At 47.6% G+C, this 19,541-nt stretch overlaps 1 protein-coding gene across 1 annotated transcript in view; it reads right to left on the bottom strand.

Annotated features, from left to right (window-relative positions):
- Nucleotides 1-19,541, bottom strand: part of LOC138497494 (ethanolaminephosphotransferase 1-like) — a 664,324-nt gene that overhangs the window by 534,603 nt on the left and 110,180 nt on the right. The window contains exon 2 of the mRNA XM_069621021.1: nucleotides 6,563-6,631. Within this exon, the coding sequence (XP_069477122.1) occupies nucleotides 6,563-6,631 (69 nt within the window). The remainder of the gene's footprint in view (nucleotides 1-6,562; nucleotides 6,632-19,541) is intronic.

A 19,541-nucleotide genomic window follows, 5' to 3' on the forward strand; every position in this document is an offset into this window, starting at 1 on the left:
CCCAACCAACTTAAAGCAGCTCTTTAAGGTGAATGTTGTCCCCACAGCCTTGGAGGTAAAGAAGGATTTAAGAATGTGGAAGAACCTTTCACTATCATGGATAGGAAGCCTCAACTCTGTGAAAATTAATATACTGCCAAACTCACTATATGTCTTCCAAACGGTCCTGCTTTACATCCCAGACCAGACACTCAATGCATTACAAAGAGCCATAATGCAATTCATTTGGCGGGTAGTGAAGCCTAGAGTGTCTGAGAGAACATTAGTCAACCCCTGAAGACTGGGCAGCTTTGTCTTACCTGGCATACTGAGATATTACACTACGCATAATTAACGAGTGGATCAACCCCCTATCAACTAAAGTATGGAAGACAATTGAAGAAGAGGTAGCTGGCCACCCGCTGAAGGCGAGACCAGTGGCAGTTAGAGAACATCCACACGTTGCCAGTACAATGAAAGCGTGGGACAGGCTTGTGGTGAATTAGGGATTCAACACCTTTCTGGGTCCAACTACCCCGATCCATGGAAATCCCCACACCAATTCATACAAGCCTATCAGGGAAAAGGGCTTTGAGAAATGGTTTGAGGGGGACTGCAAATTCATAGGTCGGATGTTCAATTGGGGCAAGTTTAAATCATACCAAGTATGCAAGGAAACGTTCTCAGTGGAGGAAACAGAGAGATTTGGATACTGGAAATGTAGACATTGGATACAAGATAAAAAGATAATAGAGGGTGCTTCAAGCCCACTCACAGCATTCAAAGTGTTAATGCTGTTATCCAGTGGGATGAAGGGATTAATATTCAAAATCTATAACCTGCTCTTCCCTAAACAGAGGAGCATGGAAGGAGCACATGTAAAAGCGTAGCATAGAGATCTGGGAAGGAACCCATCCCTGAAGGAGTGGGAACGGATCAGGAAGCATACACACAAATCTTCCACTTGCATACAACACATGGAACCGTCCTATACAATGTTTTATAGGTGGTACATATCACTGTAAATGGTACAGACATGCCAAAAAGTGGAATCAGGCCTGTGCTGGAGAGAATGCATGGGATTGGGCACTTTCATGCACATTTGGTGGATGTGCCCCAAGTTAACAACATATTACTAGGATGCAGTTTTCAGGGGGTGAAGCTGGGGAAGATATTGCAGGTAAAGATACACAAGAGTCCAATTCTGGGCCTCCTTGGCCCCCCATTTGATGAATGATGGGTGCTGCAGAGATTCATTGAAGTCCTATCAAAGGTCTTCCTTGCGGCGTGTTATTGCACAGAAATGGCAGTCCCTCCGTTAGCCCTGATCTCTTGGATTGGTAGACCAAACATTGGGAGATTCTGTGAAATGAAAAACTCTCCTTTTCTCTGATGTAGGAACTGACCATATACACAGTCATCTGGTCTCCATTGTTTAAATTATATTAGACCCCAAAACAGAGATGCCAAATACCTAACGAGATTGAGAGCCCTGGACCTACTTGACATATGAAAAGTGAGGGGCTGAAGGAGTCTGATATGGAGAGGGGGCAAATAAGAAAATAAGTGGAACATATATGCTGCAGTGATCCCCAGGTGGCAAACTACCATGAATCACTGAAAGAATGCATAAAGCATTACAAAGGTCTGAACTAACTCTGGCCTACAGTGCAATATGATAAGTTGGGTAATTGGGGGGATGATGAGGAAAGGGAGGGGGGTCACACTCTTCATACGGGCTCAAAGGCATGTTCCTACTTTTATTTGCATTTCGTGCAGTATACAGCTGAACATCAACTTCATAATGCAAAGCAGGTTTCTCACAATTTTGACAAAAATACAACAACCCCTACTGGCCCAACCAACTGTTTCTCCCAACCCCTCAATCGCCAAAGTCACCCCTGACCATTGACCACCCAATCCGAGTCCCTTGCCCAGCCTACCCCGCTCCTGATACCGTGCCTCAAAATCATCCTGTATCTTCCCTGTCTTTCAACCATTTCCCCCACACTTTTTCATGTTTTGCCAGGCCTCCCCAGGTCTTGTAGACTAACCTCTCCATCTCCATGCTCTCGTTCATACTACACTCCCATTTGCCCAGGAAAGGAGTGACCTCAGATCCCCACATCCTTGTTCTTCCCCTCTTAACCAGAACAAATGCCAAATCAGAAAATGTCTGATCAAATGCTGTCAGGGACATTTCTCTTCATATGCCTAACAAGCATACCTTGGAGTTGGCCACTACCTCTTCTCCCAAGGCCAACCTCATTCTTAGCAGCACCCCTTCCCAAAAGCCGTGAATCCTGGGACAACCCCACATCAAAAGGTATGAAGTTGCCCCTTTCACATTTGCATTTAGGACAGATGTCATCCTCCCTCCTGCCCATAAAATGTAATCTAATCTTCTAGGAGTGTAATACATCCTATGAAGGACCTTGTAGTGTATCATCCGGTGTTTGATGTTAATGGCCAACTCTCTTGTCTGGCCTAACGCCTTGTCCCACTCCCCTGGGCTCCAGAGAGCCCAAATCCCTCTACTATTTCGCCTTCAATGCATGTGAAGGCTTAGCAGTAACTACCTCCACCCATCTACAAATGGTCGAGATCGGCTTCACTGTAAAGTGCTCCATAGTAATTTTAATTAGGAGCAGTGTCTCCTGCGAGATATCGTAGTTGTCCTCGAACTGCCTATGTAGGTCGTGCCGCATCTGCCAGTATTGAAAAAACATATTATGTCCCAGTCCAAATTTGGCCTGCAGTTTCGCGTAAGAAGGAAATACCCACACCGGTGACCAAATCTTCAGTTGTCCTACTCCTTACTCTGTCCATCCCTTAGACCCCTCAAATGTATGTACTTGGTGGGTGAATAGATTCATGCACCAAAGTGGCTGATCCTCCGCCGCTCTGGTACACCATTCGATCTTATCCAACAAATGTCACCACACCAGTTTCCTTGCCGGAGAAAACCCACTCGGGAGTGACTTCCCGAACAATGTTTGCCTAGTGTTAATGCTCCCATCCTCCAACTTTCTAACCTCAAGGACGGATAATCCCCGGTCTGAAAAAAAGTTGTTCATGACCACTAGCTGCATAGCCCAAAAATACTTCTGTAGGTCGGGGAAATTGAGGCCCCCCATCACAAACCAAGTTGGACAAAGAATCCAGCGCTATACCTCAGACTGCGGCCCCCCGCAACATTTTTCTCGACCCCCCCACGCATGCCCTCCATTCACCTTACCAAAGTCTTCCGGCGGAATCTCATAGGACGAGGCCTGCAAAAAATACAGACATTTTGGGAGGGCTATCATTTTGAACAATGCCAACCTACCTATCAGTGTTAGGGGTAATCTGCCCCACTGTTTTGCATCCACCAAGAACTTCCTCACCACAGGCTTCCAGTTTAATTTAAGAAACTCTTCTCCAGAGATCGCGATGCCCAGATACTCAGATTCTTAAAGGGGTCATTGGCTACCTTGAGCCCACCCAAACAACACCAGCCATGTCCTCGCCTGATAACCTAGAGCCCAATGACTTCTCCCAACTAACCTTCAGACCACTGAAGGACCCAAACTTGTCCAACATTGCACCCGCCCTGGGTACCAATCTAACCGGATCACTTAAGTACTGAAGCATATCATCGGCAGATAAAGAAATTAAAGCCTTGTAGCACCCCTGCCAATGGAACCCAGTAAGCTCCCATCCCCTTGTTTCCATTCGGCCAAAGGTGTCATTAGGAGCATGAACAAAAAGGGTGATAGGGGCATCCCTGTTTTGTCCCCCTCTCCAAGGGAAGGGTTGCGAAAAGTAACCATTGACTGTAACTCTAGCCATGGGAGACCAGGAAATTCGTCCCAAAGCCCAACCTCTGCAGCACCGCCCACATGCAGCTCCACCCCACTGAGTCGAACACTTTGTACAGGATCACATTACTCTCGGAAGGCAGTAACTCGACCATGGACGCTGCCTCAAAGAGCCGGCGCAGTTTAAGGCGCGCCGATCTCCCCGGCATGAAGCCATTTTGGTCCGGGTGAATGAGCTTGGGAAACACCTGCAGCAATCTGTCTGCCAATCTCTCACCTCAGCGTTCAACAAGAAGGTCGGACTATACGACTCACAGCACTACGTTGGCTTCCCCATTTTATGGATTACTACAAAAGTGCACTCTCTAAGGTCCCAAAAGGAAAATCCCATCCTCCCTGCTACTCTTATAAAGATCGAGTAAGAGTGTGCTCACTTTCTCCCCCAATAATTTCCACAACTCCACTGGGAGCACATTGGGGCCTGGGGTTTTCCTGCCATGCAGCTGATGCAAGCCACGCTCCAACTCTGCTAAAGTCAGGTCTGCCTCCAGCTCTTCTCATTGGGCTTCCCTCGACTGTCTCAGAGAGCATTCCTGCTCCTTCATTCAGACCCTTATACAAATCTTTAAAGGTCTCTACTACCTCCTCCCCAGCGCAGGGGGTGGGGGGACTATTCCCCAGGCCCTTGAATGGCTGAGACCCATCTATTCCCACTCCTCCTGTTTAGCCAACCACGCCAGCAATTTGCCGTTCTTATCTCCATACATCCTCCCCCCCTACTTAATTTGCCTAGATACCCGACATCGTCCGTTGCAAGCCATCTCACCCACCCTGCACGTTCCTACATTGTTGGATGTAAACGGTTCTACTGTTTTGGACTACTTTGAAACCATTATTCATGTTTTATCTTCAAAACAGCATTAGCAAAGATCCCACACAAAAAGATAATAGATAATGGCGAATGTGGAGGAAAGACCTTGCCAGGGAGGGGAAATACCCGTTTTGTGAAATAATGAATACACTGAAATTGTTATGCCTCTAGCACATTGCTGGGGGTATACCCCATAAGTGGGCAAGAGACACCTTCTCTGAATGACTTATGAGGAGTATGGAGGAAGGTTTTACAACGCAGCTGCCAATTTAAGTGTTTTCTGGTTGTCCATTTAAGAATTTATTGTCTAAAAACACAGTGAGAATTACGTTCATTGAAATGGTCTGAACAATGTGGCTATTAAAATTGTACATAAATGTTATACACAAAAACAAAAAGATAATTGCAGGCCCAAGGTCGGAAGTTAAGGTTTCAGAGCTACAAACGCAGGAGTTATATGGGGGCTTCCCTCAACTGAAATGCTTCTCCCCGCTCCTGACTCACTGATAACCCGTGCATCCGTCCATTTGGACCCATTACATAACAACTGCTCATTCCACTTTCCCCCCAAGAAATATGTAGAATGAGTCTTACTTTTTGTTTTTTGGCATAAAAGGCCGCAGATTTATTTTCCACAACACCATAAAAAACCACACTGCACACATTTGTGGAAATAACTCAGAAGATGCGGGGACTGCTCCGTGTCCGGCAACCTGCTTCTCCCTTTCCTTCCAAAAGTCCGGTGTAGACCCAACTCTCCCAACTCTTGGCGTCTGACCTCGCCTGCCCATGCAGGTGTTCCTGAGCGGGGAGAGTGCTGTTTCTTTGGGGGAAGATGAGCCCTTGTAGTTCCCTCGAGACGCCCCTGCCGCTTAGGCTCCCAAGGCGCGCTGGTCTGAGAAGAGCTAAAACCCTTCCGGCTTTCTCCTGGCTTATCCGGAGTCTGTCTCTTGCGCTTGGCCGCCCAAGCACTGCCACACCGCCTCGCCGTCCTGCGACGTCGACGGCCAGGCTTGCCTGTTCCTTGCCCTATCAGTAGGGTGGGTGGGTGGGAAAACGAAATCCTCTTCCTGAAGCTTGCGGGCGGGCGTCCTTCTGCCAAGGCTGGATGGAAGTTGCCTGCAGTAAGGCGCCCGCCCGATATAAAGGGGTAGCCCCGCCCCTTTCTTTTGTGGCCCTTCACGGACTTTTCCTCTTTCTGCCGCGCTTTCCGCCAGCACCTCCCCTTCGTTCCCGAGGAGAAGGGGGGAGGATAGGAGGAGGACACTAGGGGTTATCGGGGTGCTTCCTCCATTTTCTGCTTTCCTGTTCGTCGTCACTGGCATGGCCGATGGTCAGGCTCATTTGCAACAGCCTTAGTCAGAAGGCTTCCATGCTCTTAAACTATCCCGTGCCCCAATCCACACAAAACACAAGTTTAGTTGCATCACACTCGAGAGAAACGTTAGGGGGCGTTGCCGAGAAAGTTTGCACTCTGCCCCCTGCAGCTGCAGTAATTACAAAGCATACACTTACCCTACCATGGTAAAGGGACTCAAGGCAAGGCTTATTGGCTGGCAGTGCAGCACATCCCAACCAGGTTGAAATGAGGGTGAGCAGGAGAAATAGAAATGCCCCTGGCAAGAGGGTCGCCTTATTCTGAGAATGCACTATCCTACTATAAGCCTGGTTCCTCCTGCTCCAAACTGCTATAAGCCTGGTTCCTCCTGCTCCAAACTGCTACACAGATACAACGGCGCAATTACATTGTACTCAGCTCCAAACCTAGAAAGAATTGACGGATGAATCTGGCTTGCCAGGATTTGAACCTGTGACTGCAGCTCTGGAGAACGTATACTGAGAATGACGTAAAAATAACATGCACCAATCAGGTATCATTACACTCCTACGAAACATGTAGGTTTATTCTTACCGTGACAACTTTATTCCAGAGGTGCTGCATAACATACACGGATAAGGGGTTTGTGTCCACGGCACTGTACTAGAAAAAAACACAAACATATATGTCACGTGAAAGAAATCAAAATAATGTATTACAATTGTCCTGGTTTCTTTGGTAAGTTATTCGTGCACACTTAACACAAAGCGCATCTACAAAGAGGCTTCAGGCGTTCTAGCAGTGTATCTCACTAGCAAAATGCATCATGTGAATTCCTATCTGTCTTTCACTTTATTTACGTATTAACACGGTGGGCATCTTAGTGAGAAACTCTAAACATGAGGCAGTAGCAGTGAGCAGAGAAAACGCCGTGCAGGGTTGATGGGCAGGATGAAAGCCATTACTGCAGGAGGGAGAATCAAGTGGGAGTACAGACTGCGGACAACACAGACAGAGAGTACAGTTATGCAGTAGGTTACAGTTCCATATGTTTCAAAAAAGGTAGCAGGCGCTCCTCTCCAGAAAGAACATGGCATGATAACCTGTTCTGAGATGAGAGTTTGCAGCACACGCTTTCTGCTCACTGTACCTTTCACAGATGGGAAATATCCATTTGCATATCAGTCTTTGTCTCGCCCACATGGGCAGGAGAGCACCGAAATGCTATGGCAATTGCTCTCTGAAAAAGAGCGCCAACAGCAACCCCATACATGTGTTTCAGCCTTGTTGGGCCTCATCAGTGAGGTGAAGCCCTGCCTCTCTGAGCACAGTGAGCAGGGAGTCCACGTCTGGTTGCCCCCAGGTAACTCAGGGTGACCAACCCCAGGTTCCTTGCAAATATTTCAAAAAAGGTAGCAGGCTCTCCTCTCCAAAAAGAACATGGCATGATAACCTGTTCTGAGATGAGAGTTTGCAGAACACGCTTGTTGCTCACTGTACCTTTCACAGATGGGAAATATCTATTTGCATATCAGTCTCTGTCCCGCCCACATGGGCAATCCAGCACCAAAATGCTATGGCAATTCCTCTCTGAACTAGAGTACCAACAGCAACCCCATACACGTGTTTCAGCCTTGTTGGGCCTCATCAGTGAGGTGAATCTCTGCCTCTCTGAGCACAGTGAGCAGGGAGTCCACGTCTGGTTGCCCCAGGTAACTCAGTGTGACCAACCCCAGGTTCCTTGCAAATATTTCAAAAAAGGTAGCAGGCTCTCCTCTCCAAAAAGAACATGGCATTATAACCTGTTCTGAGATGAGAGTTTGCAGAACACGCTTGTTGCTCACTGTACCTTTCACAGATGGGAAATATCTATTTGCATATCAGTCTCTGTCCCGCCCACATGGGCAATCCAGCACCAAAATGCTATGGCAATTCCTCTCTGAACTAGAGTACCAACAGCAACCCCATACACGTGTTTTAGCCTTGTTGGGCCTCATCAGTGAGGTGAAGCTCTGCCTCTCTGAGCACAGTGAGCAGGGAGTCCACGTCTGGTTGCCCCCAGGTAACTCAGGGTGACCAACCCCAGGTTCCTTGCAAATATTATAGAAAAGGTAGCAGGCGCTACTCTCCAAAAAGAACATGGCATGATAACCTGTTCTGAGATGAGAGTTTGCAGAACACGCTTGTTGCTCACTGTACCTTTCACAGATGGGAAATATCTATTTGCATATCAGTCTCTGTCCCGCCCACATGGGCAATCCAGCACCAAAATGCTATGGCAATTCCTCTCTGAACTAGAGTACCAACAGCAACCCCATACACGTGTTTCAGCCTTGTTGGGCCTCATCAGTGAGGTGAAGCTGCGCCTCTCTGAGCACAGTGAGCAGGGAGTCCACGTCTGATATTTGCAAGGAACTTGGGGTTGGTCACCCTATGTTATCTGGGGGCAACCAGGTGCGCCTGCTACCTTTTTGTGAAACAGTTCCATATGTGTATACACTGGTTAAAGATGTATACTTTAATATGCCCTGCGCAACGGTTGGGTGTTAGAGAGGAGTGATGATGTGACTAGAGGATTCTTACGAGAAGGTGGGTGCAGGAGGAAAAATGGGTGGCAGTCCGATAGTGCAGTAAAGAACTAAGAGACAGCACATAACGTGGGCTTGCAGGTTAGGAGAGAGCGAGAGAAGACAGAGTTGGCCAGGTGGGATGGGGTGGGGGGGGTAAGATTTAGCTCATAGATGGATTTGACTATAAGGAGAGAGAACTTGTAGAGGGCCCAGTGTTACAGAGAGAGGTTGCTGTGTGAGTGGGTAAGGTGGGAGAGGAGTGAGACAGGCCTCTGAGAGTGTGAGTTATCTTAAGTATTTTGTTGTGGCTGAAAACAAGTATAGAGGTCAGCCTGGGGGGTGCCACAGCTGTTGTCAAGCTGATTAGGAGCAAGAGTTTAAATCAGGTATTTGGTAGAGTGGCATGTAAGGTGGGTGTGGAGACTGAGTATGTTAATTGAGTTTAAACTGGTAGCAGAGGCAGTAGCAGTACTGAACTGTTATACCCTTTGATTTTGTAAAGGGTATCCCAAGGTTATGAGCCTTGGGGAAAGGTTTGAGGCAGTCAGGGGGTTGGGACAGTACAAAGGGCAGAAGCAGTGGGATGCTGGAAGTTAGTCAGCAGTGGAGGTTTGCCAAAAAAGTAGTGTAACTGGTGCTCTGGCAGGGGATGGGGTAGGCAAGAGCATTTTGGAACACGTGTATCAAGGAGTTATGGCCAGACAAACTGACAGCCAAGTGGTAGGAGCGGGCAAAAGAAGGTAGTCCCCCGTATTGTTTTTCATTGTGTTCTGTCCCTCAGCACATTAAGGAGCTCTTCTTTGAAGTTCATGAGACCAGTAATGAATTCTGCAGAACCGTAGATAAAATGTTGTGTGTTTGCGGCTTCCCAAACAGGGACCAGGAGAGAAAGTTCAAATTCCAAAATGGTGGATAGGCCAACTATCAACTTGGCCAGCCCCTTGAATTCAAAGTTCCCACAAGGAGGACAGCAAATCACATCACTCACCTAATTACCAATCACATGTGCAGAACCTTACCAGTAGACCCACCAAGTGGGTTGTGGGAGCACAATATACGTACATCCAGCCTCATTCAGTCAGTGTAGGCTGTAAAAGCAGGAGGCTTATGCTTGGAGAAGGCTATATACTGGAGAGTGGTGAAAGAAGGAAAGAGAGAGGAGGGCCTGGGGGAATCCTATGTATACCACCTCCAGGTCGGGCTCACTTAGTAGGTTGTCTTCCATGGCACCCAGGGTCTCTTGAATAATTCTTCCTGCGTCAAAACTGTCACATACTCCCCCCTCTCCTCTCCCTTAGGATTCCCCTAAAAATGTTTCTTCTACTCTTCTCGGTGGTAAAGAGGATAGCGACTGTGGCAATAAACATTTACATGAAGTTCCCTTCGCTGTGTTCTGTTGTAAAACTGAAAGGTTGCAAGGCCAAAAACATCTCACAATATGCGTGTTGGTACCCTTGTTTCTTGGTTGCCACATTGAGGGAGCATGGTCACTGAAGAGGTGAAATTTGTGACCCATTAAAAAGTATTTCAAAGTCTCAACGGTCCATTTATTTCATTGTTCTGCTGCTATAAAGGATATGGCAGAAGGTGATTTATTTATTCAGAGTGGTGTATGAATTTCCCACAAATAAGCCAGAGCAACCAGAGCATAGCAAGGGAGCCCAAACCAACCGAGGAGTGATCGGGGAGAGGGGTTCTCCCCACCAGAAAATATTTGCAATAATAGGTTAAAATTGGGAATTTTACAGCATACTTTAAGTGAAAAATTGGGTAAAAGGCCAGACAGTTTTCTAATGGTTTTGTAGGATAACCCATGAAAATGGCCAATAGATACAAGCCACGAACTGTGCGCATGAGCACTTCCCAATGCTTTTTCATTATTTCTTTGCCCATAATATACGCCGGTATACAAATATACAAATATTTTCATGCTAGCTGTGTCATATAGTTCCATCCTGCCTGCACCAATATATGACAGTTTTCCCATGCAAGATTATATTCATGTTGCATTGTACATAATGCCAGTAATGATACTGTAATAAAACGTGTCCACACTGGTTCTGCCAATATATTGGCAGTATCCCTATATGAGAACATACTCCAGTTGGCTTTGCAATTAAAAATGCCGTGCTGCAATATGAAAACATGTCCAAACTGGTTGCACTAAAATGCCTGTCCATCCACGTAATAACAAATCATGCTTGCTTTATCAAAAGATGCCCAATAAAAAAGTCATGCCACAGTAAGAAATTACCAGACAGCCTGCACCAAAATACCAGTCTAGCCACGTAATGACACATATCATCCTTGTTTTAACAACAGCATTTTTACTAGGCATCTATTGTAGATGTCCAGTAAAAAATGCTGTTGTTGCCCAACCCTTTCCACCCTTCCTCCTCCCCCCAACAAAATGTTCTCCCTGGCACAGCACAAACACAGCACAAACACACACACATTCACACAACACTCACTCATTCACATGCACTATTCAGTGTGTCATTACACAAGCGTGCACGCATAAATAGACAAAAAATACCTTTAACTTAAATCTTTACTTCTGACCCAGTTCTAAAGCTTCTCACTGTGGTGTCTCTATGAAAGTGCTCTGGCTCCAGCACGCGAACAGGGACCTAAGAGTGCTTCCCGGTTCCTGCACATGTGCTCCATTGCCAACACCCCAATCTGTATTACGGGGAGGCGAGAGGCGCCCTCTGAGACATACATACAAACATGCAGCTTCCCAGCCTGCATCCTGTCACAATTTCTATTAAAAAGGCAAGATTAAGCAAGGGGCGCACCTGCAATTTATATTCCTTCAACATAAAATAAAGACTGGTTCATCTGAAGCTGATGAAAACGCTGGGAATTGTATTTTACCACTTAGCAATGCTGATGACATTTCGGGAATTAAGTGTGTTTAAACAGCAACTTTCTATATGTGAAAGCCCTTCCTGACAGAGCGAGGGAAACGATATGCAGCGACTCAGCATTTACTGGAGATTTCAGCCTCTTGCTTGCTGTCACGATTAAAAGGGATGCATATCAAACTATATAGAGCGCCTGAATTTTGTACATATGGTGAAAGCAACTTGAGGACTGTCTTTATTTTCAAACAATGATCCATGTTACAAATGAAAGATGGACCAACGGTAAAGTCAGGTGTGCAGAATACCAGACAGAAACAGTAGGGTCAACAAAGATGGCCACGGTCAGCAACAGGCTAGTTACATGCCACTCACAGTCACAGGAGATGTTGAGAAGCCCCGACTGATCAGCAGCAGAGACTTTTATTTCCGATTTGCACATACGCATACTTGATGAGGACATGGCCTTATTCAGGTCCGCACACGTGCTTCCATGGCACAGCTAACTGGGAATTTCATGTGGCAAAATGCTGGCGCACTGCCAGACACCATGGAAGGGCCCACTGCTCTAGAAGGGAAGCACGCTGCTGGGAGTTGCGACAATCCGCACGTTGTGGCTTCGCCTTTCTGGTTCCTGGCAGGAGTTTAGAGCAAACTTCCTGTGAGCTGGTAACACAGTCTATACCTTCCCTTCTGGCCCTGTTCAGGTTCTACAGAATAGCCTCCAGCAGGTTATTTCTCTTTCTCCTTCCTGGTGTATGGGTTTCCCATAGTGGCCTGGTAGCACTAGCTGCCCCCAGCAGGTTATTTCTCTTTCTCCTTCCTGGTGTATGGGTTTCCCATAGTAGCCTGGTAGCACTAGCTGCCCCCAGCAGGTTATTTCTCTTTCTCCTTCCTGATGTCTGGGTTTTCCATAGTGGCCTGGTAGCACTAGCCACCTCCAGCAGGTTATTTCTCTTTCTCCTTCCTGGTGAATGGGTTTCCCATAGTAGCCTGGTAGCACTAGCCACCTCCAGCAGGTTATTTCTCTTTCTCCTTCCTGGTGTATGGGTTTCCCATAGTAGCCTGGTAGCACTAGCCACCTCCAGCAGGTTATTTCTCTTTCTCCTTCCTGGTGTATGGGTTTCCCATAGTAGCCTGGTAGCACTAGCCACCACCAGCAGGTTATTTCTCTTTCTCCTTCCTGGTGTCTGGGTTTCCCATAGTAGCCTGGTAGCACTAGCCACCTCCAGCAGGTTATTTCTCTTTCTCCTTCCTGGTGTATGGGTTTCCCATAGTAGCCTGGTAGCACTAGCCACCTCCAGCAGGTTATTTCTCTTTCTCCTTCCTGGTGAATGGGAATCCCATAGTAGCCTGGTAGCACTAGCAGCCTCCAGCAGGTTATTTCTCTTTCTCCTTCCTGGTGTATGGGTTTCCCATAGTAGCCTGGTAGCACTAGCCGCCTCCAGCAGGTTATTTCTCTTTCTCCTTCCTGGTGAATGGTAATCCCATAGTAGCCTGGTAGCACTAGCCACCTCCAGCAGGTTATTTCTCTTTCTCCTTCCTGGTGTATGGGTTTCCCATAGTAGCCTGGTAGCACTAGCCACCACCAGCAGGTTATTTCTCTTTCTCCTTCCTGGTGTATGGGTTTCCCATAGTAGCCTGGTAGCACTAGCTGCCCCCAGCAGGTTATTTCTCTTTCTCCTTCCTGGTGTATGGGTTTCCCATAGTAGCCTGGTAGCACTAGCCACCTCCAGCAGGTTATTTCTCTTTCTCCTTCCTGGTGTCTGGGTTTCCCATAGTAGCCTGGTAGCACTAGCCACCTCCAGCAGGTTATTTCTCTTTCTCCTTCCTGGTGTATGGGTTTCCCATAGTAGCCTGGTAGCACTAGCCACCTCCAGCAGGTTATTTCTCTTTCTCCTTCCTGGTGAATGGGAATCCCATAGTGGCCTGGTAGCACTAGCCACCACCAGCAGGTTATTTCTCTTTCTCCTTCCTGGTGAATGGTAATCCCATAGTAGCCTGGTAGCACTAGCTGCCCCAGCAGGTTATTTCTCGTTCTCCTTCCTGGTGTATGGGTTTCCCATAGTAGCCTGGTAGCACTAGCCACCTCCAGCAGGTTATTTCTCTTTCTCCTTCCTGGTGTCTGGGTTTCCCATAGTAGCCTGGTAGCACTAGCCGCCTCCAGCAGGTTATTTCTCTTTCTCCTTCCTGGTGAATGGTAATCCCATAGTAGCCTGGTAGCACTAGCCACCTCCAGCAGGTTATTTCTCTTTCTCCTTCCTGGTGTATGGGTTTCCCATAGTAGCCTGGTAGCACTAGCCACCACCAGCAGGTTATTTCTCTTTCTCCTTCCTGGTGTATGGGTTTCCCATAGTAGCCTGGTAGCACTAGCTGCCCCCAGCAGGTTATTTCTCTTTCTCCTTCCTGGTGTATGGGTTTCCCATAGTAGCCTGGTAGCACTATCCACCTCCAGCAGGTTATTTCTCTTTCTCCTTCCTGGTGTCTGGGTTTCCCATAGTAGCCTGGTAGCACTAGCCACCTCCAGCAGGTTATTTCTCTTTCTCCTTCCTGGTGTATGGGTTTCCCATAGTAGCCTGGTAGCACTAGCCACCTCCAGCAGGTTATTTCTCTTTCTCCTTCCTGGTGAATGGGAATCCCATAGTGGCCTGGTAGCACTAGCCACCACCAGCAGGTTATTTCTCTTTCTCCTTCCTGGTGAATGGTAATCCCATAGTAGCCTGGTAGCACTAGCTGCCCCAGCAGGTTATTTCTCGTTCTCCTTCCTGGTGTATGGGTTTCCCATAGTAGCCTGGTAGCACTAGCCACCTCCAGCAGGTTATTTCTCTTTCTCCTTCCTGGTGTCTGGGTTTCCCATAGTAGCCTGGTAGCACTAGCCACCTCCAGCAGGTTATTTCTCTTTCTCCTTCCTGGTGTATGGGTTTCCCATAGTAGCCTGGTAGCACTAGCCACCTCCAGCAGGTTATTTCTCTTTCTCCTTCCTGGTGAATGGGAATCCCATAGTGGCCTGGTAGCACTAGCCGCCCCCAGCAGGTTATTTCTCTTTCTCCTTCCTGGTGTATGGGAATCCCATAGTAGCCTGGTAGCACTAGCCACCTCCAGCAGGTTATTTCTCTTTCTCCTTCCTGGTGTATGGGTTTCCCATAGTAGCCTGGTAGCACTAGCCACCACCAGCAGGTTATTTCTCTTTCTCCTTCCTGGTGTATGGGTTTCCCATAGTAGCCTGGTAGCACTAGCTGCCCCAGCAGGTTATTTCTCGTTCTCCTTCCTGGTGTATGGGTTTCCCATAGTAGCCTGGTAGCACTAGCCACCTCCAGCAGGTTATTTCTCTTTCTCCTTCCTGGTGTCTGGGTTTCCCATAGTAGCCTGGTAGCACTAGCCACCTCCAGCAGGTTATTTCTCTTTCTCCTTCCTGGTGTATGGGTTTCCCATAGTAGCCTGGTAGCACTAGCCACCTCCAGCAGGTTATTTCTCTTTCTCCTTCCTGGTGAATGGGAATCCCATAGTAGCCTGGTAGCACTAGCTGCCCCCAGCAGGTTATTTCTCTTTCTCCTTCCTGATGTCTGGGTTTTCCATAGTGGCCTGGTAGCACTAGCTGCCCCCAGCAGGTTATTTCTCTTTCTCCTTCCTGGTGAATGGTAATCCCATAGTAGCCTGGTAGCACTAGCTGCCCCCAGCAGGTTATTTCTCTTTCTCCTTCCTGGTGTATGGGAATCCCATAGTAGCCTGGTAGCACTAGCTGCCCCCAGCAGGTTATTTCTCTTTCTCCTTCCTGATGTCTGGGTTTTCCATAGTGGCCTGGTAGCACTAGCCGCCCCAGCAGGTTATTTCTCTTTCTCCTTCCTGGTGAATGGTAATCCCATAGTAGCCTGGTAGCACTAGCCACCTCCAGCAGGTTATTTCTCTTTCTCCTTCCTGGTGTCTGGGTTTTCCATAGTAGCCTGGTAGCACTAGCAGCCCCCAGCAGGTTATTTCTCTTTCTCCTTCCTGGTGTCTGGGTTTTCCATAGTGGCCTGGTAGCACTAGCCACCTCCAGCAGGTTATTTCTCGTTCTCCTTCCTGGTGTATGGGTTTCCCATAGTAGCCTGGTAGCACTAGCCACCTCCAGCAGGTTATTTCTCTTTCTCCTTCCTGGTGTATGGGAATCCCATAGTAGCCTGGTAGCACTAGCTGCCCCCAGCAGGTTATTTCTCTTTCTCCTTCCTGGTGTATGGGTTTCCCATAGTAGCCTGGTAGCACTAGCTGCCCCAGCAGGTTATTTCTCGTTCTCCTTCCTGGTGTATGGGTTTCCCATAGTAGCCTGGTAGCACTAGCCGCTCCAGCAGGTTATTTCTCTTTCTCCTTCCTGGTGTATGGGAATCCCATAGTAGCCTGGTAGCACTAGCTGCCCCAGCAGGTTATTTCTCTTTCTCCTTCCTGGTGTATGGGTTTCCCATAGTAGCCTGGTAGCACTAGCCACCTCCAGCAGGTTATTTCTCTTTCTCCTTCCTGGTGTATGGGTTTCCCATAGTAGCCTGGTAGCACTAGCTGCCTCCAGCAGGTTATTTCTCTTTCTCCTTCCTGGTGTATGGGTTTCCCATAGTAGCCTGGTAGCACTAGCCACCACCAGCAGGTTATTTCTCTTTCTCCTTCCTGGTGTATGGGTTTCCCATAGTAGCCTGGTAGCACTAGCTGCCCCAGCAGGTTATTTCTCTTTCTCCTTCCTGGTGAATGGGAATCCCATAGTAGCCTGGTAGCACTAGCAGCCTCCAGCAGGTTATTTCTCTTTCTCCTTCCTGGTGTATGGGTTTCCCATAGTAGCCTGGTAGCACTAGCCGCCTCCAGCAGGTTATTTCTCTTTCTCCTTCCTGGTGTATGGGTTTCCCATAGTAGCCTGGTAGCACTAGCTGCCTCCAGCAGGTTATTTCTCTTTCTCCTTCCTGGTGTATGGGTTTCCCATAGTAGCCTGGTAGCACTAGCCACCACCAGCAGGTTATTTCTCTTTCTCCTTCCTGGTGTATGGGTTTCCCATAGTAGCCTGGTAGCACTAGCTGCCCCAGCAGGTTATTTCTCGTTCTCCTTCCTGGTGTATGGGTTTCCCATAGTAGCCTGGTAGCACTAGCTGCCCCAGCAGGTTATTTCTCTTTCTCCTTCCTGGTGAATGGGAATCCCATAGTAGCCTGGTAGCACTAGCAGCCTCCAGCAGGTTATTTCTCTTTCTCCTTCCTGGTGTATGGGTTTCCCATAGTAGCCTGGTAGCACTAGCCGCCTCCAGCAGGTTATTTCTCTTTCTCCTTCCTGGTGTATGGGAATCCCATAGTAGCCTGGTAGCACTAGCTGCCCCCAGCAGGTTATTTCTCTTTCTCCTTCCTGGTGTATGGGTTTTCCATAGTAGCCTGGTAGCACTAGCCACCTCCAGCAGGTTATTTCTCTTTCTCCTTCCTGATGTCTGGGTTTTCCATAGTAGCCTGGTAGCACTAGCTGCCCCCAGCAGGTTATTTCTCTTTCTCCTTCCTGGTGTATGGGTTTCCCATAGTAGCCTGGTAGCACTAGCCACCACCAGCAGGTTATTTCTCTTTCTCCTTCCTGGTGTATGGGTTTCCCATAGTAGCCTGGTAGCACTAGCTGCCCCCAGCAGGTTATTTCTCTTTCTCCTTCCTGGTGTATGGGTTTCCCATAGTAGCCTGGTAGCACTAGCTGCCCCAGCAGGTTATTTCTCGTTCTCCTTCCTGGTGTATGGGTTTCCCATAGTAGCCTGGTAGCACTAGCCACCTCCAGCAGGTTATTTCTCTTTCTCCTTCCTGGTGTATGGGTTTCCCATAGTAGCCTGGTAGCACTAGCCACCTCCAGCAGGTTATTTCTCTTTCTCCTTCCTGGTGTATGGGTTTCCCATAGTAGCCTGGTAGCACTAGCCACCACCAGCAGGTTATTTCTCTTTCTCCTTCCTGGTGTATGGGTTTCCCATAGTAGCCTGGTAGCACTAGCTGCCCCAGCAGGTTATTTCTCGTTCTCCTTCCTGGTGTATGGGTTTCCCATAGTAGCCTGGTAGCACTAGCCACCTCCAGCAGGTTATTTCTCTTTCTCCTTCCTGGTGTATGGGTTTCCCATAGTAGCCTGGTAGCACTAGCCACCTCCAGCAGGTTATTTCTCTTTCTCCTTCCTGGTGTATGGGTTTCCCATAGTAGCCTGGTAGCACTAGCCACCTCCAGCAGGTTATTTCTCTTTCTCCTTCCTGGTGTATGGGAATCCCATAGTAGCCTGGTAGCACTAGCTGCCCCCAGCAGGTTATTTCTCTTTCTCCTTCCTGGTGTATGGGCTTCCCATGGTAGCCTGGTAGCACTAGCAGCCTTCTGCAGGCTCTGGTTTATCTTTCTCACTGGCTGCACCTTCTCGTGGCTTGCCATCCCAAGTCGGCAAAATTCTGCTCCTACTTGTCCCTTTTTATAGGGCTGTGCACTACCTAGATTATTCCATTATGTTGGGACTCCTCTGTCCTTCGATTCCCCCTTTTAGTGTTCTTTGGTGTTGTGTCTTTTCCTTCTTAGTTTGCCATTTTGAGGTCAGGCAGAAGTGCATGCAGTGATGTGTGCCTCTGTGCCCTGTCACTAGATTCAGGGATGGTCTTGCGTCTTACTGATGCATGATTTTGCTCAATGCAATCAGCAGTGGAATGTCAGCGGCCCTGGCTGTTCTAATGACAGTTGTGTGGATAAATTGTCTGAACATTAGCTTAGTCAGAACATTGTTGTAACACACCCTACAGGCTCACTCCTTACGGCTATCTGGTTGCAAGCTGAGCTTTCCTATCCGCTGTGTCTAAGTGTGGGTCAGTGCTACAGACTTCATAGAGGTGGGTGTTCAGCCTCAGTAAGGGTTTCTGGCATTGGTCTCGGGTCTCTCAATCCCTCACCGTTGGAGGTGTTCCCGGCAAAAAAAGTTGGAGAGACCGTTGGCGATTCTACTTATACAATTTCTGGGTAGATCTTCACAGCCTCTAGAGTTCCACAATCCTCCCCATAAGGCTCCTGAACGTGTCTTTGTCACAGTCATGTAATGCAATATGATATACTGTAATGGGCACGGGCACACATACTGAACACTTACTATTATATAGCTTCTCTGAAACAATATTATGCATTGTGCCCAGAACTGGCTCTCAAGACATTTGTCTATGGTGGAAATACGAGGGATGGCCTGAGATGGAATTGGAGGAATTGAAGAAACCGAACGAAGGAATTAGTAATGGTAAGGAAAGGATGTGATATGGGGTAGGAGTGTATTTGGCTATGGTTGGGTGCTTGTGGATAGAAAAGTTGGTGCTGTCGGTTGCGTTAATAGCACGAGATGTACTCAAGGAGTTCAAAGTACTTTGGTAGTCGGTTGAACTGAATGTACTTCAGATTTCCCAATCTGACCGCAAGGCATAGAACCTGGGATTGCTAAACTTTGCATGATCAATGCATTTCGGTTAGACGGGAATGTATAAGAAAGAAGAATGAGGAGAACAGGGTTGGGAGAAGATGAAAAGTGACCCATCCAGTTGCAGTCCTACACTTCCGTAGCCACAGTCCTGTGTTGGTCGGTCCGTGCATGTGTAATCCTGAAGTAAATGTAAATAAGATTTTGTAAAGTGACAAATTACCACCAGAGCCATAGTGGTCTCACAGTGCCTAGACTCGCCCATAAAGTGATGAAGTAGAAAAGGTCAAGTGTACGGAGGGGTTACTTTCAATAACCAAACATATCTGCTTCAATTGTAATACAGAAAGTACCACAACTAACGGCAAGGTTGACTTAATCTGAGAAGTAACAATGTGCTGATACTTAGCAAGTATTTACTTTTTTATTAGTCAATGGTCTGCACGTAAATTCACCAAATAGAAATCCTTAAAACCATCATGAAAACAAATAATACAACTGTTTCTCCCCCAAGAGATTGTACGTATCTCCGGATTACAATAACTAATACACTGGTCAACACATGCTTCACAGTACTGTGCTTCATAAAGGCCAAATAGGATATCTAATTAATTAACCTTGTCCATAAAGCGGTGTATTTTTCCACTTTCTGGTGTCCTGCCCCTTCCTGTATCCAGACTGTGGTCTCTGCAAGAAACGATGGAGTCGAGAAAGAGGAGGGGAAAGCAGAGCAGGTAAAGA

This window comes from Ambystoma mexicanum, chromosome 5q, assembly GCF_040938575.1.
Source record: "Ambystoma mexicanum isolate Mex_15411 chromosome 5q, UKY_AmexF1_1, whole genome shotgun sequence".
NCBI lineage: Eukaryota > Metazoa > Chordata > Amphibia > Caudata > Ambystomatidae > Ambystoma > Ambystoma mexicanum.